The sequence below is a fragment of the Sapajus apella genome, unplaced genomic scaffold (genome assembly GCF_009761245.1).
Source record: "Sapajus apella isolate SASKATOON/1434 unplaced genomic scaffold, GSC_monkey_1.0 scaffold106, whole genome shotgun sequence".
NCBI lineage: Eukaryota > Metazoa > Chordata > Mammalia > Primates > Cebidae > Sapajus > Sapajus apella.
Genome location: NW_022437046.1, coordinates 5,739,525 through 5,766,691, shown reverse-complemented (window position 1 = coordinate 5,766,691; position 27,167 = coordinate 5,739,525). Strand labels below are relative to the sequence as shown.

The 27,167-nt window shown below is 39.4% G+C and overlaps 1 protein-coding gene across 3 annotated transcripts in view; it reads right to left on the bottom strand.

Annotated features, from left to right (window-relative positions):
- ACER3 (alkaline ceramidase 3) overlaps positions 1-27,167 on the bottom strand; it is a 163,822-nt gene that overhangs the window by 23,208 nt on the left and 113,447 nt on the right. For all 3 annotated transcript variants that reach the window (XM_032259143.1, XM_032259142.1, XM_032259144.1), the window contains 3 exons: positions 17,793-17,874; positions 12,926-12,961; positions 4,482-4,540 (listed from right to left, as the gene is read on the bottom strand). In XM_032259143.1, the coding sequence (XP_032115034.1) occupies positions 4,482-4,540; positions 12,926-12,961; positions 17,793-17,874 (177 nt within the window). The remainder of the gene's footprint in view (positions 1-4,481; positions 4,541-12,925; positions 12,962-17,792; positions 17,875-27,167) is intronic.

Sequence of the window (27,167 nt, the reverse complement as noted above, 5' to 3'; positions counted from 1 at the left end):
TGTCCCTGTCATTATTTCCTTTTCTCAATCCCTCGTCACTGCTGGGACTAAGGGCACCCACTTACAGGGTTGGGGCTGGTACCCAACAGCAACTGGCCTTTTTTTTTTTTTTTTTTTTTGAGATGGAGTCTCCCCAGATGGTAAGAAATAATAATCTTTCCCCTCCCAGATAAAGCTGTGGCCTAGTAAGGAGTGGGAGCTCCCGTCACAGCCCAGCAATTAATGAAGAGCCTCTTCTCCCACTGGCTTGCCAACAGAAGCCAAGGAGGAGTACCTGGCAATAATGCGGTGGTGCTCAGGGACCCATGGGACTACAATAAAAAGTCTATGTGTCTTGTTATTAGTGTCCCCCAGAAGGGGAGGAGAAAGAGAGCAGAGCTGAAAAGTATTTGATAAAATAATAGCAAAAAAGCTTCTAAATTTGTTAAAAAACAAAACAAAAACAAAAACTCAGCAATTCCCAAACTAAAAGCAATAAACACACAAATTTATGATGCTGATCCAACCTCAAAACATAATTTTTTAAGTTTTTTTTTTTTTTTTTTTTCTCAAGAAACAGGATCTTGCTCTGTTGCCCAGGCTGGAGTGCAATGGCACAATCCTAGCTCACTGCAGCTTCAAACCCCTGTGCTCAAGCAATCTTCCTGTCTCAATCTCCCAAGCAGGTGAGACTACAGGTATGTATCACAATGCCTGGGTAATTTTTATTTTAGTGTTTAGAGGTGGGGTATCTCTATGATGCACAGGCTGGTCTCAAACTCCTCGCCTCAAGCGATCTTCCCACCTCAACCTCCCAAGTGTCTGGGATTACAGGCATAAGCCCACTCAAACATGTTAAACCCAAAGAAATTCACATTAAGACAAACTATAGCTGAACTTATAAAAACTAAAGACAAAGGAGAGACAAACAACATCTTACCTATAGGGGAAAACGATTCAAATGATAAAGGATTTTTCATTAAAAAGAAATGTGTCAGAATAAACCAAACCTGCTGAAACCCTGGTCTCAGGCTTCTAGCCTCCAGAACTGTGAGAAAATAAGTTTGCTGTTTAAGCCACCCAGTCAAATGGTATTTTATTATATATAGCAGCCCTATCAAACTAGTATAGAGGGCAAACTCCACAACCTAATAAAAAAATATATAAAAAACATACAGCTATCATTTAACTTAACAATGAAAGGTTTAATGCTTTTCCCCTAAAATTGGGAACAAGGCAAGAAGATCTGCCGTCACCACTCTTACTCAACATAGTCTTGGAAGTTCTAGTCAGGGCAATAAGGCGAAAAGGTACTAAAAAGTACACATATCAGGAAGGAGAATATAAACCATTTCTATTTGCACCAAATCTTAAAAACAAATCTACAGGGTTGGGCACAGTGACTCACATCTGTAATCCCAGCACTTTGGGAGACTGAGACGGGCAGATCACAAGGTCAGAAGTTCGAGACCATCCTGGCCAACATGGTGAAACCCAATTTCTACTAAAAATACGAAAACTAACCAGGCGTGGTGCGGGCACCTGTAATGCCAGCTACTTGGGAAGCTAAGGCAGGAGAATCACTTGAACCCTGGAGGCAGAGGTTGCAGTGAGCTGAGATCGTGTCACTGCGCTCCATCCCGGGCGACAGTGAGAGACCTGTCTCAAAAAACAAAAGCAACCAAAAAAAAAAAAAAACCCCAAAAATAAAAAATAAATAAAAAATAAAAAAAACAAATCTGCCAAAAAAGCTCTCTTAGAACTGACTTCAACAAGGTGGCAGAATACAAGATAATCAGGGTGGGGTACGGTGGCTCACGCCTATAATCCCAGCACTTTGGGAGGCCCAGGTGGGTGGATCACCTGAGGTCAGCAGTTTAGGACCAGCCTGGCCAACATGGTGAAACCCTGTCTCTACTAAAAATACAAAAACTAGCCAAGTGTGGTGGTGGGTGCCTGTTGTCCCAGCTACTTGGGAGGCTGAGGCAGGAGAATTGCTTGAACCCGGGAGGTGGAGGTTGCAGTGAGCTGAGATTGTGCACTGCACTCCAGCCTGGGTGACAGAGCAAGACTTCATCTCAAAAACAAAAACAAAACAAAACAAAAATATAATCAATTGTATATCTGTATAATAGCAATGAACATGTGGACAATAAAAGTTTAAAATATAATATCACTTACAATTGCTTAAAAAAATTAAAAACTGCAAATTAAAGATCTAAATAAATCAAGAGACATACTGTGTTCATGGATTGGAAGACTCAATATTGTAAAGATGTCAACTCTCTGCAAATTGATATGCATATTTAATATAATTCCTAAAATCTCAACAAGATTTTAAATTTAGAGAATATTACTCTAAATTTTATATGGAAAGGCAAAGGAACCTGAAAAACTAGAGCAATTTTGAAAAAGAAGAATGAAGTGGGAGGAATCAGTCTGTATGATTTGAAGACTTATTATACGTAATCAAGACTTTGAGGTATTGGTGGAGGGGGAGACACCTCAATCAATGGAATATAATTGAGATCCCTAAAACAGAGCCACACAAATATACTCAAATAATTTTTGTCAAAAGTGCAAAAGCAATTCAATGGAGAAAGGACAGTCTTTTAAACTAATGGTTCTTAGAACAGTTGGACATCCACATGTAAAAAATAGAACCTCACCCTATGCCTCACACCTTATACAAAATAAACTGAAAATAAACCACAGACTTAAATGTAAAATCAAAACTATACAATCTTTTAGAAAAAAACGTAGGAATAAATCTTTGGGATCTATAGGTAGATATAGAGTTCTTAGACTTGACACCAAAAACACAATCCATAAAAGGAAAATTGATAAATTTGACCTCATTGAAATTAAAAATGCTTGCTCATTGAAAGAGAGGATGAAAAGTTATAGATTTGGAGAAAATATTCACAAATCACATATTTAATAAAGAATCAGAATCTCACAACTCAACTGTAAAAACAATAGCAACTGTCCTTATGATCTCTTATAAAAAAAGAGAAACTAGGTAAAGACATGAGCAAAAATTTTTACCAGGGAGGACACATATACATATGGCAAATAAGCACATGAAGGTATGTTCAACATCATTAGCCATTAGGAAAACACAAATCTTAAAAAACTTTATATTAGTACACACTTATCAGAGTAACTAAAATAAAAAAGTGACACCATCGAATTCTGGTGAGGATGCAGAGAAATTGGATCACACATATATTGTTAGTAGGAATGTAAAAATAGTAGAGCTACTCTGGAAAACAATTCAGCGGTTTTGAGAAAAACTAAAGATAAATTACTACAAATTCTAGCAATTTCACTCTGGGCATTTATTCCAGAGAAGTGAAAACTTGTGTTCACATAAAAACCTGCATTACTTACGACTGTTCATAGCAGCTTTATTCATGATTGCTCAAAACTGAAACAATCCAGATGTTACTCAACAGGTGAATGGTTAAACTGTGGTACATCTATACCATGAAATACTACTCAGCAATAGAAAGGAATGAATTATTGACACATTCAACAACTTGGATTACGCCAGAGAATTATGCCGAGTTCAAAATGTCAGTCTCAAGGTTATATATTATATGATTCCACTTGTATAACATTCTTGAAATGACAAAATCAGAAATAGAGAACAGATTAAATGATCACCAGGGGTTAAGGACAGGGAGTGAGGAGTGAGGTGGGGTAGGAGGAAAGTAGGTGTGGTTATAAAAGGGCAACACAGTCATCCTTCTGATGATGGAAATGTTTGTATCTTGACTATTAATATCAAGTACTGGTTGTGATATTGTACTATAGTTTTGTAAGATGTTACAGATGGAGGATGTTGGTAAAGGATACATGGGATCTATTTTTTTTTTTTTAACAAATGCATGCATTTCTACAATTATCTAGAAACTAAAAGTTTAATTTTAAAAAAAAGAACAAACTCACAAATCATACTACTTATTTATTGAACACCTGTTGTATGGCAAGGCCCTATTTAAGGTAATCTCATGAATGTTATTTATTTAATTTTCATGAACTCCTAAAGATTATGCCCATTTCCCAAATACTCTTTCATGAAATACTAATTTTTTATAAAATTAATTGCCTTCCTGGAGAGGTATTATGTAAAAGGAATTCCCCAGTCAAGTAGGTTTAAGAAAGACAAAAACAATTTGTTTTTAACTGTAGGATTTTTAAGGTCTCTAATATCTAATGAACTTTATAAATATTCAAAATGAGGACATTACAGACAGCTTTCTTTAATCTTCCCGCATGTCTTTTATTTTGGAAACCTAGTTTTCACATGATGCTCATTAACAATTTGTCTGAAGACCCAGTATTCCTTATAATATAACAATAAATGTTGGGTTATAGTTTTCTACCAACATCTCTACTGAAGTGAACTTTTATGTGTTATTTCAATTTAGTCTATAGATTTACTGTTATAGTCTGAATATACTTCAATCATAGTGCAGATGATCCAAACTACTTACCATGTAACAATATAAATAGATCGAAGTACTAATGTAAAGACCAACATTCCATACATGACCTAAATAGGAAAGGAAAATGTGGTTAGTACAATCGTTATTCTTTGGCAAAGGAAGTCTATTTTTCCTACCAAAATAGCCTTTCCAATTAAATGTAAATATTTATCCTTCATTACATTTTAAAGAATAGAATTTTTAAAATGTGTTAAATCACTAAGTCATGCTAACTTCTGAGGAAAAGAGCCCGCTTAATTTTATTAAATAACCAATTAAATAACCAATATCAGAAGTCCTATATCAATTTTAACTCTGAATGGATCCATGAAATTTTAAATATCTGCTGAAACCTGAACAAATGCTGTAACTTTGCTTCATATTCTCAAGCTCCCCACTTCTCTTTAGCTTTGCTTTCAGCACAAATACAGTATTTGTGCTTCCCATTTTACAATAGCATAAACCTGAATTCTTTAAACTCTTCTAAATGCCTCTGCATTTATATGCATCCGCCCCTGGCATTCTTTCTCATCTCTAGGCTCCGTGGCATTCTTTCTCATCTCTAGTCTCTGAAAAAAGAGGTGCCCATTTCTTGACCCAGGTTAATCTATTTTCCTGTGTTCTTTTTTCTATATGTTCCCACATCTTCCTAGCATTGGCTCTTCTTTCTCTTCTGTATTAAGCATTAGGTGAGTATTAGTACCTGGAAAATGGAACCTAGTGGGAAAATATGATTTAGCAAATACATATAAAACCAGTAGTTGAGAAAGCACCATCCAGGCCAAGAAATAAATGCTTGTTAACACCCTAGAACTGCTTCATGTGTGTCTTCCCAGTCCAACCCTCTCCCTTTCTTCTTAGAGTAAACCACTCTTCTGATTTGTATAATAAACATTTTCTTGCTTTTATTTATATAATTACTAACTTAGAGTAGTCATCTACATATGCATTCCTAAGTAATAATACTGTTTGCTTTTGAGTTAAAACAGAATTTTGATTAAATTTTATTTTATTATTTTTTTTGAGGCAGGGTCTTTTGTCGCCTAGGCTGGAGTGCAGTGGCATGATCATATCTCAATGCAGCCTTGATCTCCCGGGCTCAAGCCATCCTCCTGCCTCAGCCTCCAAAGTAGCTGGGACTACAGGTGTGTGCAACCACATCCTGGTTAATTTTTTTTCTTTTTAGTATAGACAGATCTCACTGTGTTGCCCAGGCTGGTCTCAACCTTATGTGGATGAGAGTACAAAAGAAGCTGTGTATGTGAATAGCTCTGGGTCTTCTGATGAGATGAAGATGCTACATCTGCTATAACTCTCATCTCGTGTCCTTCTATAAAGCTAAGGAAACACAGTATTAGATTAAAGCTTATTAGAGTCTCATTGCCAGCTTAAATCCATAACCACAGCTATACTGCTACAAATGGTGAACAAGAAAGGCATAATCCCTATACTCACAGCAATTACAATCTAGTAAAGAGAGAGATAAGTAACCAGACAATTATAGTATTATAATTTTATGGCAGGAACTGTACAGAGTACTTTGTAAACACATAGGAAGGGCACCTAATCCAGACTTACACAGTTTAGAAAGTCTTGCTGGAGGATATGGTATTTAAAATTTTATACCTGAAGCTCATGTAGCAGTTAGTTACTTTAAAAGAACATGGAAGAGAGTTGTTGACATAGCTTATATACTAGAGACAAGAAGGAAAAAAAGATCCTTATAGTATATTGTTGGAATATAGAATAGGAAAAATGGAGTCAGAGACCAGAGGTCAAATCTGGCCTTTCAAGTCATGTTAAGGAACTGGACTTTATATATAAGTAACAAAGGCCAGGTGTGGTAGCTCACACCTGTAATCCCAGCACTTTGGGAGGCCGAGGCCAGTTGGAGAACAGCCTGGCCAACATGGTGAAACCCCATCTCTACTAAAAATGCAAAAAATGAGCCAGGTATGGTGGCAAACGCTGTAATCCCAGCTACTTGGGAGGCTGGAGCACGAGAATCACTTGAACCAAGGAGGCGGAGGTTGCAGTGAGCCAAGATTACACCACTGCACTCCAGCCTGTGGGACAGAGCAAGACTCTGTCTCAAAAAACAAAAACAAAAACAAAAACAAAAAAAAAACAAAAAAAAAAGACTGGGTGCGGTGGCTCACACCTGTAATCCCAGCACTTTGGGAGGCTGAGGCAGGTGTATCACCTGAGGTCAGGAGTTTGAGACCAGCTGGGGTACCAACAGAGTGAAACCCCACCTTTACTAAAAAATACAAAAAATTAGCTGAGTGTGGTGGTGGGCACCTGTAATCCCAGCTACTAAGGAGGGTGAGGCACGAGAATCACTTGAATCTGAGAGGTGGAGGTTGCAGTGAGCTGAGATTGCACCATTGCACTGCAGCCTGGGCAACAAGAAAAAAAAAAAAAAAGAAAGAATGGAAAGCCAATGAAGGTTTCACAATAGATAACATGGTCAGACTCATGTATTAGAAAGATGTCCCTGTTGTGCTGAGTGGAGAATGAGAGGGAGGTGAGAGTGACAGGAAATGAACAAATGATAATGTGTTGCAGTAATCTAAGTGAGAGATGGGGACCTGAACTTGGGTAATATCAGGGGAGATGCAGGGAAGTGGCTAGATTAGAGAGAGATTTAGGGTTCAGGCTACTCATTAATTCGAATAAGAGAGAGAGGGGAAAGACAAAGATGATGGCCTAGTTTATGGCATGGATAGTTAGGTACATGGCAAAATTAGTTATCGGATTAGAGAATATATGAAAAGAAAGGGAGAAAAATGGTGAGTTCACTTCTGCATATATGTTCAGAGTTTGATGTGCCAGTGAGATATCTAAGTAGAGATCTCTAGCAGAAGTTGGATACCTAGGTCTATAGTTTAAAAGAAAAATCAGAGCTGAAGAAATAAAACTGTCAGCATATAGGAGTCAATGAGAAGGAATTTCTCAGGAAATATGTTGAACATATGAAATGATGGATTAGGAAAGAATCTGTGCCTTGGCAGTATCATGGGACTTTTTCAAACTAACTTTCTTCTCTTCAGAGCACCCCTACCCCATCCTTTTGATGCTCCCCACTGCTAGTGGCCTACCCAGTATTCATTCTCTCCTTCCAACTATATAGAAACTGATTTTATTTGGCAGGAAGGATGTTCAGCTATATAAGCTTGATTTCTCAACATATAGAGGTTTTTTTTTTTTTCAATTAAAATGATGATAAAAGATACACTTTTCTGCTCCTTATAATTTTCATCTAATATGTATATTTTTATAGTGAAATTTTATCTTTCTATATTTAATAGTTTTTTCAGTCTCTAAACTCTGAAGACTATAAAAATATTATTAGTGTTTTCTCTGCCAAAGCAATTAATAAGTTAAATCAGGATAACAACACAGAGAAAGACGGCCTGTAATTTTAGACACAGTTGTTAGGTAAGGCCTCTCTGCTAAGTTAACATTTAAGCAGAGACCTGAATGAAGTGAGGATATAAATCATGTAGATAGCTGGGGTACTAGTATCCTAGGCAGTGGAACAGTGAGTGCAAAAGTCCTAAAGTGGAAACATGCTTGTTGTGTTTGAAATATAAAGCAAGACTCAGTGTGACTGGGGAGAATGAGGGAGAGGCAAGTGGAAGGATATCCACCTACCCTCACATGGTTTTTCTTTTTTATAGCAGTTATCACCTTCTAACATGTATGTATACTATATAATATAAATTTACTTGTTATATCTATAGTGTATTGTTTCATATCATCCTATAGCACTGGTTTTTAAAAACTCTTTCTCAATGGACTACAGCAATAGAAATCAAACTTGTCTCTTTCCTTGGCCTTTTACTTTGTTCCTTCAGCCTTTCAATGAATCTTTCTAAACTGAGAATCTGATTTGGTCATACTGCAGCTTAAAACTCTTTAATGGCTCTTGACTGCTTATAATTTTAAGTATAGTATAAAGGGCTCCTCATGACCTAACCCCTCACCAGTAATCCAAACCCATCTCCTACATCTAGGGCCAGCCATACCAAATATTTATAGTATACTCACGCTTTTAAAACTTTTCTACAAAAGTACTCCTAATAGCAAAGGAAGGATGACTTATTCCCGATGGACAAAGATGGGAGAGGGACACTGAAAACACAAACTTCTTTGAAGTTTCCTATTTCATCCTATAAATTCATGTAGTCATTGTAGTCAATTCTATAACATATTTATATTTGTTTTAACTTTAAAAAGTTTAATCCCAGCTGGGCATGATGGCAGGGGCCTGTAATCCCATCACTTTGGGATGTCAAAGCGGGCAGATCACTTGAGGTCAGAAGTTTGAGACCAGCCTGGCCAACATGGTAAAACCCTGTCTCTACTGAAAATACAAAAATTAGGCCAGGTGCCGTGACTCACGCCTGTAATCCGAGCACTCTGGAAGGCTGAGGTGGGCGGATCACTTGAAGTCAGGAGTTCAAGACCAGCCTGGCCAACATAGTGAAACCCCATCTCTACTAAAAATACAAAAATTAGTTGGCATGTTGGTGCACGCCTGTAGTCCCAGCTACTTGGGAGGCTGAGGCACAAGAATAACTTGAACCCAGGAGGCAGAGGTTGCAGTGAGCTGAGATCATACCACTGCACTCCAGCCTGGGGTGGCAGAGTGAGACTCTGTCTCAAAAAAAAAAAAAAGAAGAAGAAGAAGAAGAAAGAAGAAGAGGGAGAGGGAGAGGAAGAGGAAGAGGAAGAGGAAGGAGAAGGAGAAGAAGAAAGAAGAGGAAGAGAAGAAGAAGAAAAGAATAAGAAGGAAGAAGAAGAAGAAAGGAGGAAGGAGGAGGAAGAAGGAGGAAGAAGAAGAAGAAGAAGAAGAAAGAAGAAAGAAGAAAGAAGGAAGAAAGAAGAAGGAAGAAAGAAGAAAAGTTTAATCCCTACAATATAGTTGAATAAAATAAATGTTCTAGGAAAACAGGCATGTTCAGATGCAGCCAGTGATTTTGTAAACACCTCAGCATGCTACCACAAATCCCTGGGTGAACTTGTACTCCTGTTTCATGTGCAAAAGTTACCAATCCACACTTCTGTACCTTAACACAGGGGTCCCTAAACCCCCAGACTGGTACAGGTCTGCAGCCTGTTAGGAACTGGGCTGCACAGCAGGAGATGAGCTGCAGCCAAGTGAGCATTATCGCCTGAGCTCGGCCTCTTACTAAATCAGCAGTGGCATTAGATTCTCACAGAAGCACAAACCGTATTGTGAACTGCACATACAAGGGATCTAAGTTATATGCTTCTTATGAGAATCTAATGCCTGATGATATGAGGTGGAACAGTTTCATCCCCAAACCATCCCCTGGCTGTTCATGGAAAAACTGTCTTCTATGAAATGGGTCTGTGGTGCCAAAAAGGTTGGCGACTGCTGCCTTAACACGCGGTTCTCTATGGATGGAGTAGCCTTTCTCCACTTCTCTACATGTGACATCTTGTTCATCTTCAAGACTCTCCTGAAGCCTCTCTATGAGTCATCTGAGCAGACAAAGCAAACCCTTGTCTATATTACCGCTGCTTTTACATATTTATCATAAGACTTATACACTGCAATTATTGATTAGACAATGATCTTCTTGAGATTAGTGGCCATATCTTATTTGACTATGTATATTAATGTTAGTTAACATTTATTGAGTATTTATTATGTGACAAGGGTTTTATATGCATTATTTTATTCAATCCTCAAACTTAGGAGGTTATTATAGAGACAGGGTGCAGGTTCCTTGAGGGCAGGGCTTATTATTTTATTCACTAGTGTATGTATCTCTTGTGCCTAGTAAAGCACCTGGCACACTGAAGGCACTTAAAAAGGGTTTGTTGAGGCTGGACATGGTGGCTCACACCTGTAATCCCACCTGGGCTTCACTGATACAGAGGCTGAGGCAAGCAGATTGCTTGAGCTCAGGAGTTTGAGAATAGCTGGGCAACATGGCAAAACCCGTCTCTACAAAAGATGCAAAAGAACCTGCTGTAGTGGTATGTCCTGTAATCCCAGCTACTTGGGAGGCTGAGGTAGGAAGATTGCTTGAGCCAAGGAGGTCAAGGCTGTAGTGAGCTGTGATGGAGCCACTGCATTCATTACCTGAGTGACAGGGCAAGGCCCTATTTAAAAAATAAATAAATAAATAAAAAGGTGGGGAGATTGTTGAACAATGAGGAAACCAAAGCTCAAAGAAATTAACTAACTTGTCTAGGGTGTACAGCTAGTAAGTGGAGGAGACTAGATTTTAAATCCAGGCCGGCTTGACTGTATGTAGATCATAGTCTTTGCTTTGCTGCCTCTCTGCCTCCAAATTCCAGCTCAGAATTTGGTACAGAGAAGACAGACAGAAGACATCTGTTGAATGAATGAATGTATTTTACCTTTAGATTACTTATTTGCTTCACCCTAGCATTCTCTTATTTCTTCATTTCTCTATCCTGATTTTTAATCTCTAGGCCTAGGACACAAGCCACAGTGGGCATGGGTAGACCTAGTTTTCATCCTGCTTATCAGTAAATATTACTGCTATACATGGAGAAGAAAATATTTATTACTGGAAAAACACATGGATATTGCACTAGGGGTAGTTACATTAAGAGTTGTTTTTTTATTACATAGTGTCAAACAGTTCTAAAACACAAAATGAAAAATAGACGGTCATAAAACTTGTAAAAATTAACCCAGAATTTCCAAATTTTATATTTTTGTGGTCATGATTTTTCTTAGTAAAGGTAAACAAGTTTATAAAAAGTATTTATACAAATTAACTTCATTTATTATTTATCATTATTTTAAGACATAGAGTCTCACTATATTGCCTGGGCTGGAGTACAGTGACACAATCATAGTTCACTACAGCCTCAAACTCTTGGGCTCAAGGGATCCTCCCGCCTCAGCTTCATGAATAGCTAGGAGTACAGGCATGTTCCATCATGCCCAATTAATTTCTTCTTCTCTCTTTTTTTTTTTTTTTTTTTGGCTATGTTGCCCTCGTTAGTCTTGAACTCCTGGCTTTAAGCATTCTTTCCACCTCAGCCTCCCAGAGCACTGTTATAGGCATAAACCACTGTGCCTGGCCAACTTTGTTTTTTATACTGTTAATAAAACTTTCCAAATAAAAGAATAATTACATGCTGGCATCATTTCAAGTTACAATAAACAAGAAAGTGATGTCTTTTCTTTTCTTTTCTTGAGACAGTGTCTCATTCTGTCACCAAGGCTGGAGTGCAGTGGCGCAATCCTGGCTCACTGCAACCTCCACCTCCTGGGTTCAAGCGATTCTCCTGCTCAGCCTCCCGAGTAGCTGGGATTACAGGCATATGCTGCTACACCCAGCTAATTTTTGTATTTTTAGTAAAGACGGGGTTTCACCATGTTGGCCAGGCTGGTCTCGGACTCCTGACCTCAAGTGATCTGCCCGCCTTGGCCTCCCAAAGTGCTGGGATTACAGGTGTGAGCCACTGTGCCTGGCCGTGATCATTTCTTTTCTATAGCATTTACTTTAGTTCATCTACCTGCAGCTGACCTGTAGAAAAGCAAATCATAATAATGTGGTTATAGAATACATTTCAATAACCAGGTTCCAGTTAGATGATTATAGTATAGCTTGAATTGTAAAAGTTATAAGAACATTAGTAAATGTTTATATAAGCACGAAATACTTTAAAACTCTGGCACTTCTGCAGAGTGTGCTTATTTATTCATTTTTGTTTGCTAGTTTGTTAAAAGAATGGTGAAAAGGAGTCAGACAAATTTAGGTTATAATCCTGGCTCTCCCTCTTAATAACTGTGTCACCCTAGGGCAAATTACTTAATATTTCTGAGTTCATTTTCCTTGAAATTTATATAATTCCCAATTAGTAGGACTATTGGTGAGATTAAAAGTCTGTGTAGTAATGAGCATAGTACCAGGCACACGGCAGCACTCAAAGACCTGTTTCTTTATTTCACTCTGGTTTCATAATGGCATGCACTTAAATCACTATTTCCTACAATAAAGTTTCCTATGTCTGCTTCCTTCAATGTAAATCACCTCCCATGTCAAAAAACGCATTAAAATATATTAGGGGGAAAATATTCAAGGAATTTTCGGTCTGTCTTTTCTAGATGTCATAAAAAGGCTTACGTGTATGTGCATAATGCTTCCTGTTCTTTCTGCTTATAATAGCAATGTTGCATCTGTTGCATTACTGAATACCAACAGCCAGCTGGACCTGTGCATTGACTATCCCAGGTATATTCCTGTTACTTACACTTGGGTCCTGTAGGCATTTGACTTTGTAACCTCTCTTTTAAAAACTGAACTTACTTAGAACATCTACCATTTCATTTAAAAAATTTTTATCTGCATATCATTTCTTAAGACAAGGAAATCACAAGGCAGGCATGTATTATTAAACAATCTAGTGTGTAATAATTTACAAAAAATTACCTGATGGAATATCGGCTCTTTTACCTTAAGGTAAACCTGCAAAATATTAGAAAAAAACACATGTGAATGAAGTACATTATGAAGGGGGAAAAACCTATTCCAACTACTCTGTAAATCCCAAACCTCTCCTGCTTTCCCCATCCTACTTAGATTTGGATCCAGCCATGTAAAAGCAATCAGATCAAGTGGCATGCCACAGTGGGGCTAATATTTATAGGTAGACCTTAGTGCTGGCCCTGCTATGGTCAGTAGAGTGTTTTAGATCTGTTGTGGACTACTCCAGACTCTGCATCAGTATCAAAGAGGGATAAGGATACAGGATACTCATGAGGAGTGAAGAGGTTATGCTGACAATCCCTATAGCAGACCTGTTCTACAACAGAGACAACACCAGACTGAGAGATAGGAGTAAATTTCAAACTCTGCCACTTACTTGCTACAAGCCTTGGGCAAGTTATTTAACTAAAAGATTCATTTTTTTCTCATCTGGATAATGAAGAATAATAGTGGTGAGGAATGATAAGCTAAAATACCTGAAAGTGTCTAGCACACAGTAGGCGTTCAGTAAGTAAAGACATTTAAAGCAAATTTATTGTGCTTTCTTATGCTTCCAGAAATCTCTAACTAACCTTTCTAGATGTATTCACAGTTACACAGACCCTAGTTGTAGGTTCCAATGTCATGTGGATGATTAAGCTCAATGCCTACTCAAGATCTAACATGCATGTACTGCCCTGCAGGGACACAATTTTTAAATGTGTACATTTAAAAATTATGGTACAGGGGAATCAAAATTCAAGTCATAACCCTGCTATGACTCTCATCACTTGCAAGACAAAGTTTACATTTCTTAGCCTAACATTCAAATCCTTCCATGACTCCTGCCTTTCTGTTTGGTCTCACTACTGTTTTCTTGTCTCCTCCTCATCCACGATTCCAGAAAGTACTGTGCTTCCTCAAATGTGCTAGTTTCATGCTTCCATATCTTTAAACATGCTGCTCTCTGCTTTGTTCAGAAATCCTTCTCTACTCATTACTCATCTTTTAGGATTCAACCAAAACTATACCTCCTTCTTGAAGCCTTTTCTGATCCTTTCTCTATACAGCAGAAGCCATTCACACTCCTTTCTACCATTACTCTTCATGTATAAACTTTGTGGCATTTAACAGTTTGTTTCTCTCCCTACGAGACTATAATATCTTTGATAGTAAGTACTGGATTTAGATATTTCTACATCCTCATTTAATGTGGCAATTTCATAAAATTTTATATAATTTTATTATTTGGCTATAAAATTTCTTACTCCTGGAGGAAGCTTCTACCATCAGTACAAAATAAACAAAAACCCAGATTATTTCCTTTAAACACTATGAGCTTTATTAGTATGATGTGCATGAGACATTATATATCTGTAACTCTAAACCCAGTAGGGAGAATGCTTTTAATCTCTGAAATTTCTTATTTCAAAATTTCCATTCATATAGGTAATGCTATCAGATTCCCATTGTTACCAATAAAAGAAATGCAAAAGGACATGCCTCTTAAAGACATTTTTTTAAGGCAAACAATTATGGAGTCCTTAGTATGTGTTAGGTATTAATTTTCACAACTAACATAAAATATATACTATTATTTTCTTCATTTAACAGATGAAGGAAACTAAAGCTGAGAGAGATTAAGTAATTTGCAGGGTCTCAAAGTTTCTAAGTAACCTGCATCCAAACTTAGATCTGATTTTAAAGTCTGTCTCTGCCACCAATTCTCTATATAAACTTGACTGGCCAGGCAAGTCACTGACAATCTCTGGACTTGATTCTCTTCTTTCATATCATAACAAGACTTCATTTCACCTCTGAAATTCTACAATTCTTTAATGATTAGCCAATATGTAGTTGATGTGGTTTGACTGTGTGCAGACCCAAAATCTCATCTTGAATTGTAATCTAAATTGTAATCCCCACGGGTTGGGGGAGGGACTTTGTGGGAGGTGAATATATCATGGGGGTGGTTCCCCCATGCTGTTATCATAGTGAATGAGTTCTCATGAGATCTGATGGTTTTATAAGGAGCTTCTTCCCCCTTCACTCTGCACTTCTCTCTCCTGCCACTATGTGAAGGACATGTTTGCTTCACCTTCCACGATGACTGTTAAGTTTTCTGAGGCCTCTCCAGCCATGCGGAACTGAGTCAATTAAACTTCCTTCTTCCTTCCTTTATAAATTACTCAGTCTTGGGTTTTTTTTTTTGGTTTGTTTGTTTTTGTTTTGAGACAGAGTCTCCTTCTTTTACCCAGGCTGGAGTGCAGTGGTATGACCTTGGCTCACTGCAATCTCTGCCTCCCGGTTTCAAGCGATTCTCCTGCCTCAGCCTCCTGAGTAGCTGGGATTACAGGCATGTGCCACCACACCTGGCTAATTTTTTTTTTTTTTTTTTTTTTTTTTAGTAGAGACGGGGTTTCACCATGTTGGTCAGGCTGGTCTTGAACTCCTGACCTCACAATCTGCCCGCCTCAATCTCCCAAAGTGCTAGGATTACAGGCATGAGCCACTGTACCTGGCCTTGGATATTTCTTTACAGCAGCATGAGAATGGACTACTTGTTCTCAGTCTCTTTTGCTAGCTCCATTTCTTCCACCTAGTCCCCAAATGTAAGCATTTCATTAGGTTGTACTTTTAGTCTTTGTTTTGAGACAGGGTCTCGCTCTGTCACCCAGGCCAGAGTGCAGCGGCACAATCATGGCTCACTGAAGCCTTGACCTCCTGAGCTCAAGTGATCCTCTCACCTCAGTTTCCTGAGTAGCTGGGACTATAGGTACATGCCACTACATCTGGCTAATTTTTAAAAAAATTTTTTGTAGAGATGAGGTCTCACTATGCTGCCCAGCTGGTCTTGAACTCCTGGGCTCAAGCAATCCTCCCATGTAGGCCTCCCAAAGTGCTGGGATTACAGGTGTGAGCCACTGTGCCTGACCCCTTTAGTCATCTTAATGGTCCATGCTACTTTTTCAGGTCATCTATTCTCACATTTTTAGTACAATTCCCAAATCTACGTCTTTAGTCCAGCTTAACTGTTAGGCCTCAGATGTCATTAATGTCAGGCTCCTCAATCTTAACACATTTCAAATTGAATTTATCTCTACCCTTACCCCTGGTGCAAACATACTTATTATCTATCCTACAGAAGAGGTTCATCCTCCAAGTTTCCTGTTTTGATTAAGGACATGCTATCTATCCTGACAACCAGGTCAGGAGTCATTCTAGACAACTCCTTTTTACTCTACTTTCACCCCATCTACTATAAAGTGGGTCACATGTCCTGCAGTTTGTTATTTATGACAGTTTCTTTTCAACCCCACAGCTATATTACTTTCACCTGAGTCTCATATCTTACTAAAGCAAATACAAAAGTCCGTGGGTCTAGCCTCATACTCCTCTAATCCAGCCTCCATAACCAGAGCAATCTTTCTAAAACACGTATCTGAATACGTTTTTTCTTTAAACCAGTTCATGGCTCCACACTACTTTTTCTTTTTTTTTTTCTTGAGACAGAGTCTTGCTCTGCTGCCTAGGCTGGAGTGCAGTGGCAGAATCTCAGCTCACTGCAGCCTCTGTCTCTTGGGTTCAAGCAATTCTCCTACCTCAGCCTCCTGAGTAGCTGGGATTACAGGGGCATGCCAACACACCCAGCTAATTTTTCCATTTTTAGTACAGACAGGTTTCACCATGTTGGCCAGCCTAGTCACAAACTCCTGACCTCAAGTGATCTGTCCGCCTTGGACTCCTAAAGTGCTGGGATTATAGGAGGGAGCCACCCTGCCTAGTGGCTCCACACTACTTTGAGGATAAAAATTTGCTTAAACAAGTCATACAAGCATATTATAATCTGACATTTGTCTAATTCTATAGACTCATTCACTGCTCTTCCATTACCATTTGTTCCAGCCATATTAAATCTTGCCCAATTCTACCAGTGGTGATGATTTAATGAGACAATAAAGGTACAGTACTTTGTTACAATATCTGGCATATAGTAAGTGATTAAAAATGGTAGTTTACTATGTTGTTCCAAAGTTCTCTACCTATGAACAAACAATAGTGTTATCTACAAATGTTTTACCACACTCTTGCCCAGGGGCCTGATGAACTCCTAATCATCAGTTAAATTCTAGTTCAAGTGCCTCCTCTCGGAAGCTTTCCTTGACACATGCATGCAGCCTTGATTGAACCACCTTTATCTCATCATTGTATGAGTAGTTTTTATCTCTATTATTGTAATTATTATTTTTGATGCAATTTTTTGTGTACATGCTTAAATTCTCTAATAGAATGAGCTCCTCACAGATAAGCAACTGCTTTTTAATCATCTCTGTATTTCTAGTGCCTGACATGGTAGGTTTGCAATATATGCTTGTTGAAATAAATATTTTCACAATATAAAATGCAATTTACTTGAGGGAAAAAAGCATTAATGTAGGACTAGAAGTGACTAGCTGTCTCAACTTATTAGGGAAAAGTTAACCATTAAAATGATCACATTAGGACCAATGGAACTGAGCCAATCTATCATTTTTAACAGATGTGTCCATCTATGAGAAAAGTTAATTTTCCCCATTGCTACTAAATATTTGCTTTTTTTCTTTCTCTCTTTAAAAACTAAAAAGATTTTTAAACGGTATTTCAATTACAGTGAGAAATAACATTTGAACAGGGAACAAGGCAGCAATATTTGTCAGTGTGATATTCTAGTTTTGTATAGAAAGATTTCAGTTTGACATCATGAAGCAAATACTGAAAGTAAAATATGCCAGACTCCATAAATGGCAAATTTACATGCTTATTAATCTGTTAGAAACAAAATATGACTTACTGTGGTTACTATTAAACTGAATAGAACTAAGGTAAAAAGCAGATGGTAGTTTACTGAGTTCTTGATCTTGAAACATTCAAACCTTGAAAAAAAGAAAGAAACTTTTAAAAGAATATATAAGTAGGAACATAAATAGAATGCTGCTTTACCACTTGCCTGTATCTCTTGATGATCAGGTGATACCAATCATTTCTTTCCACTCATATCCTTTCTTTCCACTCAGATTCTTAGAAAACCTGTACTGCCTATTATCCTCTAAGAAGCTGGAAGGACTAGGAGTAGACACATGACTTAAACTGGGACAATGAAAGGCTCTCACCTGAAAGTGTGGAGTTTGGGAGCTAAGACTGAATCAATTCAGTATAGAGAGTCAGCTGGGCACAGTGGCCCATGCCTGTAATTCTAGAACTTTGGGACGCCAATGCAGAAGGATCACTTGAGCACAAGAGTTCGAGACCAGCCTGGGCAACAAAGTGAGACCTTGTGTCTACAAAAAAATAAAATAATTAGTGGGCATGGTGATGCATGCTTCTAGTCCCAGCTACTTGGGAGGCTGAGGTGGGAGGAGAGTTTGAGCCTGGGAGATAGAGGCTCCTGCCTGGGTGAAGAGCAAGACCCAGTTTCCAAAAAAAAAAAAAAAAGCAAAAGCAAAAACACTATAGCGAGTCAAAGTCATATGGACTCAAGGTCTGAGGCTGATATTGGAGACAGCCAAATTGAATGAACAAGTAAATGAATAGGCAGAACTAATTTGCAGGGAGAGAAAAATATAGCAGATACAAAGACGTGAAGCCACGTGGAGAGGAAGGAATGGCAAAAAGAGGAGGAAAGAACCTGCCCTTCCAGTTCTAGTAAGGTGGGGCTGTACTTCCTGCTATTGGGTTCCATATAATTTCCTCATATCCTTACAGTAAATAATCTCTCCTAATTCAAGCTAGCTTGAATAGGTTTCTATATCTTGGAACTAATGATTCCTAAGAAACATTGTAGAAAATACCAATCTATTATCATTGTCTCTTTCCTTATCAGTCTCCCCAACTAGCCTGTGAATTCCTTGTGTGCAGGAATAAATCTTATTTTTTTCATATATCTAGCACAAAGATAGTGCTTGATACGTAGGAGGCATGTGGTAAATAAGGAATTATGAACAAACAGTTGGCATCAGTGAGTATCCAATCCAACGTTTGAGTACTATGGTATAGGCAGGAAGAGTGTTCTCTCAATTTACTAATTGGCTGTGGGAATTGGTCCAACTCTTATTTTCTTATTTGTAAGGAAAGGTTGTTAGAACAGGCATTTTCTAAGATCTCTTTTACTTTTTTTTTGTGACTTGGACAATGATAAAAATATTAGGTGAAATATTAGTTTTTACGTTTAAACTCTATTATTCCAAATTCTTAAGCAAGTTATCTGTTAAGAAACCAAAGGTCTTTAGGAGGCCTGGCTTGTATTTATTACCATGGTTATTTCACTTTATTACATATAGTCACTTTCTTATCTGTCCCCTTTGTCAGACAATGAGTTCCTTGACTCTGTATCTACAGAGACCAGGATCATGCCTAAAATAAAGAAGGTTTTCCAGTACATGTTTCACAAATGAACAAGCATAAGCACACAGAAGGCAAGACAGATTTAAAAATCATTAGATGGCTTCGCATATTTGATATGTTCAAAGAATATCCTAAGGAATCAACAGAAAAATGAATAAGTTAGCAAGGTCATGGGATAAGAGGTCAATACACAAAAATCACTTGTATTTCTAAATGCTGGCTACAAACAACTGGAAAAGAAATCTTTTAAAAAGCAATACTATGGTAGAGTGTGGTGGCTCATGCCTGTAATTCCAGCACTTTGGGAAGCCGAGGCAGGCAGATTGCTTGAGGTCAGGAGTTTGAGACCAGACTGGGCAACATGGCGAAATCCTATTTCTACAAAAGTTCAGAAATTAGCTGGGCATGGTGGAGTGCACCTGTAGTCCCAGCTATTTAGGAGGCTGAGAAAGGAGGATAGCTTGAGCTTGGGATGAGGAGGTTGTAGTGAGCCGAGATGGGGCCAATGCACTCCACCCTGGGTGAGAGCTAGACCCCATGTCAAAGGAAAAAAGAAGCAATACTATTGAAAATAGCATCCTAATCATGAAAAACATAGAGTTAAATTTAACAAAGATCTATTAACTGAATCACAAAACATCACTGAAAAAAATTAAAGAAAACTAAATAAATGGAGAAATATACCACATTCATGGTTTGGAAGACTTAGTATTTTATGGTATTAACTGTCCTCGAACTGGTCTATAGAGTCAATGAAATTATAATCAACCTTCCAGCAGGCTATTTTGTAGACATTGACAAGCTGACTCTAAAATTTATGTGGAAATGCAAAGGACCTAAAATTTCCAAATCTATATTGCAAAAGAACAAAATTGGAGGACTTACTCTAACTGACTTCCAGATTTGCAATAAAGCTACTGTAACTAGACAGTATGAGGATACATGTAATGATCAATAAAATAAAACAGAAAAAAAGTATCAAGATAATGCAGAAAGAATAATATTCTCGAAAGATGGTTCTGGAATAACCAGATACTAGTAAGGAAAACATGATCTTTGACAAAATAAACTCAAAATGGATCATGGACCTAAATGTAAAATAAACACACCAAATATCTTTGATCTTGGGAAGGCAAAGATCTCTTAGCACACAAAAACACTGTTCATAAACATTTAAAAAATAAATTGAATTTCATAACAATGTAAACTTCTGTTCTTCAAAAGACAATAAATGAAAAGACAAGTCACAGACTGGAAAAACATTTAAAATATGAACATCTGACAGGACTTGGACCCAAAATACATAAATAATTTTTACAATTCAATAGGAGAAAAAGCTAGTTTATAAAAATGGGGAAAAGTTTTTAATAGATAGCTGTTAACACATACAAATGGACAATTAGCATATAAAAAGATGCACATCATCATTAGTCACTAAGAAAATACAAACTAAATCACTACAGAGATAGTATATTGTACTCACTAGAATGACTAAAATAGAAAAGACTGATAATACAAAGTCTTGGCCAGGATATGGAGCAAATGGAACTTTCATATATTGCCAGTGGAACCATAATAAGGTACAACTAAATTGAAAAACAGTGTGGCAGTTTCCTATAAAGTAAAACATATACTTACCATATAACACAGAAATTCCACTTCCAGGTATTTACCCAAGAGAAATGAAGACATACATCCATATAAAGACTTGTTAACAGATGCACATAGTCCTTTTGTTCATAGTAGCCCCAAACTGGCAACAACCTTAATGTTCAATATTGGTAAGCGGTGTAATCATATAATGGAATACTACTAATAATATATGTAACAACATAGATGAATATATTCATCAAAAGTAACTGGCAGATTAGTGCCCTCAAAAAATATTATACTGAATAAAAGAATCTGGTTACAAAAGTGTACATATTGTATAATTTTTTTTATATAAAATTCCAGAGCAAACAAACTAATCTATAATTATAGAAAGCAGATTGGTGGTGGCCTGGAGCCCAGGGTAGGAGTCAGTATTAACTGTAATGGGTCAGAAAAGAATGTTCTAAAGTGACAGAATGTTCTGTTTCTCTTTTTTGACATAAAGATAATGGGGACACAGGAGTATACATTTGTCAAAACTCATCAAACCATACACTTAAACTGGGTGCATTTTATTACATGTAAACTATGTGTCAATACAATGGATTAAAAATTATTTCAACCTTTCATTTCCTTCTAAGTGTCACTAAAAGTGTACTATAGTAGGTTCTTTCTGAATGGGGGGAATATCAGCATAAACAGATAATGCAGAAGATTGCTGACAAAAGATTAGAATCCACAGACGCAGTCTTTGAGAAACAAACGCTTTGCATGCTTTTTTTGTATATTCCTTTTTAGACTCTGAGGTGGTAGCAACGATGAAACTTATGTTTTATTCTGTTTTATTCACTATGACAGTCAGGACACCATGCTCCATTTTCATATAATGGCAAGCTCTATCCTTTTCTACTCCACTCAACTTTGTATGTCTCAGGTCTAGTTTTTTCTTTTTCTTTTTTTTTTTTTTTGAGACGGAGTTTCGCTCTTGTTACCCAGGCTGGAGTGCAATGGCGCGATCTCAGCTCACCGCAACCTCCACCTCCTAGGTTCAGGCAATTCTCCTGCCTCAACCCCCTGAGTAGCTGGGATTACAGGCACGCGCCACCATGCCCAGCTAATTTTTTGTATTTTTAGTAGAGACGGGGTTTCACCATGTTGACCAGGTTGGTCTCGATCTCTTGACCTTGTGATCCACCCGCCTCGGCCTCCCAAAGTGCTGGGATTACAGGCGTGAGCCACCGCGTCCGGCTTCAGGTATAGTATTAATCATATCACATGAAAGCTGCTTGTTTCTGTTCTGTTTCCTTTACTAAACTACAAATTTCTTGAGGTAAAAGGACTACTTCTTACTTAATTTCCCAATCCCAGTGCCTATCACAGTGCATGATACATGAATAACTTACAGTGTTTGTTTTATAAACAAATAAATCATTTATTTTAATCTTCATGGGAAATTTATAAGTACTATAACCTCCACTTTTACAAGTGAAGGAACAAAGATTAAGTGACTCACTTAATTAAGCTCATTCAGTTAATAAATATCAGAGCTGAAAATTGAACTATAGCATCAGTATCCTTATCTTCTAAGTAATATCTGCTGTTCCCTAGCACTAAAACCCTTTTTTTTTAGACAGGGTTTTGCTCTATCCCCCAGGCTAGAGGGCAGTGGCAGCACAATCACAGCTCATTGCAACCTCGACCTCCTGGGCTCAGGCAATCCTCCTGCCTTAGCCTCCTGTATAGCTGGGACTACAGGTGTGCACCACCATGCAAGCTAATTTTTAAATTTTTTTTAAGAAACAGGGTTTCACTATATTGCCCAGGCTTGTCTTGAACTCCTGGGCTCAAGCAGTCCTCCTGCCTTAGCCTCCCAAAGTGTTGGTATTACAGATGTGAGCAAATGCGCCTGGCTCCTAGCACTAACACTTAAGAGTTCTTTGAATCCATTATATGATGGTTATCTGATTCTTTTCAATATAGTCACAATTGCTAGCTCAAGAATATCTTCTCCTAAAGATATCTAAACATCAGAATAATTTTTAAAATATGTTATTGCCAGTCATGGTGGTTCACGCCTGTAATCCCAGCACTTTGGGAGGCCGAGGCAGGCAGATCACCTGAGGTCAGTTCAATAACAGCATGGCCAACATGGTGAAACCCCGTCTCTACTAAAAATACAAAAATTAGCTGGGTGTGGTGGTGCACACCTGTAATGCCAGCTACTCGGGAGGCTGAGGCAGGAGAATCGCTTGAACCTGGAAGGCAGAGGTTACAGTGAGCTGAGATCGCGCCACTGCACTCCAGCCTGGGCAGCAGAGTGAAACTCCATCTCAAAAAAAAAAAAAAGTTATCAAAAGGAGCTTACCTCAAAGTATTTTTTTAGATCAAGGTGACAAACTATGGCTCAAGAGCCAATCTCTTGGCCTGAGCCTGTTTCTTGCTAGTTTGTTTTTGTTTGTTGTTTTTCTTGAGACAGGGTGTTCCTCTGTTGCCCAGGCTGAAGTGCAGTAGCACAATCCTGGGAGCATCATTGCACAATCAGGCAGCCTCAGCCTCCTGGACCCAAGTGATTCTCCCACCTCAGTCTCCCAAGTAGCTGGGACCCACAGGCATGCACTACCATGCCTGGCTAATTTTTTAATTTTTGTAGAGATGAGGTCTCCCTGTGTTGCCCAGGCTTATCTTGAACTCCTGGGCTAAAGTGATCCTCCCGCCTTGGGCTGCCAAAGTGTTGGGATTACATGCATAGCCACTGTGTCCAGCTAAACCTGTTTTTTTTTTTTTTTTTGGAGATTGTACTCTCATCCCGGTGGGAGTACAATGATGCAACATTGGCTCACTGCAACCTCTGCCTCCCAGGCTCAAGTGATTCTTCTGCCTTAGCCTCCCTAGTAGCTGAGATTACAGGCATGCACCACTGTGCCCAGCTAATTTTTGTTTTTTGAGATGGAGTTTTGCTCTTGTTGCCCAGGCTGGAGTGCGATGGCGCAATGTTGGTTCATCACAACCTCTGCCTCCTGGGTTCAAGCAATTCTCCTGTCTCAGCCTCCTGAGTAACTGGAATTACAAGCATCTGCCACCATGCCTGCCTAATTTTGTATTTTTTACTAGAGACAGGGTTTCTCCATGTTGGTCAGGCTGGTCTAGAACTCCCGACCTCAGGCGATCCACCCGCCTCAGCTTCCCAAAGTGCTGGGATTACAGGTGTGAGCCACTGCGCCCGGCCTAATTTTTATATTTTTAGTAGAGACAGGGTTTCATCATGTTGGCCAGGCTGGTCTTGAACTCCTGACCTCAGGTGATCCACCTGCCTAGGCCTCCCAAGGTGCTGGGATTATAGGCGTGAGCCACCGTGGCCAGCCTAAACCTGTTTTTTAAAATAACATTTTACTGGAACATAGTGACATTCATTTATTTACATATTATCTATGGCAGCTTCCAAGCTACAACAGCAGAGTTCAAGAGTTGCAACAGAGACTCCTGTCCCATAAAGCCTAAAATATTTACCATCTGGAACTTTACAGAAAAAGTTTGCTGATCCCCATTCTACATCTTTTTTTCTTTTTTGAGACAGGGTCTCACTTTGTCACCCAGGCTGGAGTGTAGTGGTGCCATCTCAACTTACTGTAGCCTCCACCTCCTGGGTTCAACCTCAGTCTCTTGAGGAGCTGGGACTACAGGCACACATCACCACGCCTGATTAATTTTTTGTATTTTTAGTAGTCATGGGTTTTCACCACGTTGGCCAGGCTGCTATTCTACATCTTCTTACCTAACTTTGAAATAGGGCTTGACACCATATAAATCATAGCAGCTAGATGGGCATTCTTACTTTTATTGTTTCTGGCTAAAGATCAGCCTTAGTAAAGGTAAGAACCAACAGTGATATAGTGGTTATAAGTCACTAAAAATAAAAGATAAAAAACTTTCAATTACTTTAGTGTGTACTATTAACTTTGTGAGTGGTATCATGAAGTTCAAGTCTGATAAGAATTGCTTCAAATTGTGGCTCCACCACTTAAAAGTGTCTCAGGATCCTTAGGGTGTTGCTTTTCTAGCTGGAAACCTCTGTGGCTGATGGCACTTTTGCCTGAGTTCTGTTCCGGCCCACTGGGTTCATTCCAGCCACTTGACCTGGCAGGCTGCATTTGGCTCATGCTACCAGCCTGGATCCCATGCCTGCCAACGGAAAGCCAGGTGTGGAACGGTCAGGAGTGCATGAACAAGCAAGCTTCGGGTCTGGCCACCATGCCCAGCCAGGCACACTGGCTGTTGTAGCAGGGTGGGCGGTTCCAGAAGCCAGCACAGGCACTGGCTCCATGCAACCCTGTGGTTTGATCAGATACACCATAAGCATCTTCCACTGTGGGCACCCATATCTGGACAAGGGGAATGTAGTGGCACCTGGAAACCTGGAGATGCCAGAAACCAAAGAGCACCAAAAAGGGTGTCACAGCCCTGTCTTGTGGAATCCCTAGGTCTGGGGTCCCTGAAGGGCCACAGCTCTTCTCTCCTTCTTGTCACCTGCAATGTGGCAAGAAGGGAAGAGGGGTATGTTTCAGCCCTGTTTGTGTTACAGCTCCTTCAGCCCACCATTTGGCATGTCCTAAGTTCTTGTCCTGCATCCAGGAAGAATGAGGTATGTGGACAACTGAAGGGTGTCAGAAAGGAGCTTTATGAGTAACAGAAGAGCTCGTGGGAGACCTGAAGTACATAGGGATGACCTATCTGCAGGCAGGTCATCCCAACAAATGTTCAGCTCTCAGTGGAGAGGAGACCCAGAGTGTGTAGCTCCTATTTGAGGTAGGTCCTCTGGTCATCTGTGTGAGTCTGCCTGGGTCTGGGGTTTTTATGGGCTTAGAACGGAGGAAGTGAGTGCTGACTGATCCATGGCAGGGTGGCCATGGCAGGGTTTGGAAAAAGCACCATAAATTCTCACTCTGGGCCACTAACTCCACCCAGAACTGACAACCTGGGTCTCAGGCGTCATGCTGTACCCAGCTTGAACGTGGGGCTTCACTAGGGACCTGCCCCTTTTTGCCCAGGAACCTGTCTGCCTCCTGCTGCCATCAACATATGGCCCATGGTGCCCAGGCTATTCTTGCTGAGAAGTGCCTGCAGGCCCATACCAAGCTGACCTCAGTACCCCCTCAGCCTCCCTCTCATGCTAGTCAGTGCCCAAAGTCCAGAGGGGGCTGAGGTTGCAGGGGGCTGGCATGTCGGAACCACCCCAAGCACATGCACACCTGGCCAGGTTGCTACAGCACCTGGGCTCAGTCACAGCTTTGCTGTGCCCTGGAGTGGGCATTGGGAGTGGAAAGAGGCCAAGCAGTGGGAGCAGGTACTTTCAAGCCTGCAAGCGTAAGGGGCTTCCTGGACCTCCAAGAGTACAAGGATGCCCAGGTCCAGAGCTGTGGCTGGGTAGCTGTAGCTATGCCTGGGAGTGTGGGACTGCTGCCCCACCAACTCAGTAGTAGATGGAGTTCCCACCTGTTCCTGGACTCTGCCAGCTTTGCCTCCCCTGCTACAGCTGGCATCTTTGCAGTAGCTGCTTCAGCTTGGCTGCTGCTACCATCAAAAGCCTTGTTACTAGGGCCTGACTCAGGTATGCAGGTCCCTACATAAGCTAGTAATTTGTTGCCCCTCTAAACATATATTCTTAATATACTTGTCCAACATTTAGAGAAGGCTTATGCTGCAGGGTGATGGGTGAAGGAGGCTTTCCTCTAATGTTCCCAGTGACTTAGCTAGAGCCCAAACCTGCATACCCTAGCTCACTCAGATAGAAGGCCTATAGCTAACCTCACCTTCCCTCCTTAGAAGGCACATTATTTGATCATGCACTGCAGGAAGGGTCCCACTTCTGTACTTCTACCACATACCCAGGCAGCCTATTCAAAGTGTTCTTCCAACCTCTCCTTAAGAGGAGTTGTGATCACTGTAATTTTCTCCATCATGATATATTTCCAGGGATATTTTAGTGTTCCTTAGAGACTGTTTACCTGGACAATGGCCTGGCCAGTATGCTTTTAAATCAAGCTCTGTTATTGTCCATAGACAAGTTACTACATCTCTCTTTGCTTTACTCCCTTGTCTATAAAATGGGGACAATATCCATTTATCTTGCATAATTGTTGAGAATTAGAGATGGCATTGTACACTGCCTAGCACAGTACAAAGTAGATAAATATTAGGATTTATTAATGTTACTGTCATAATCATTTTTATCTTT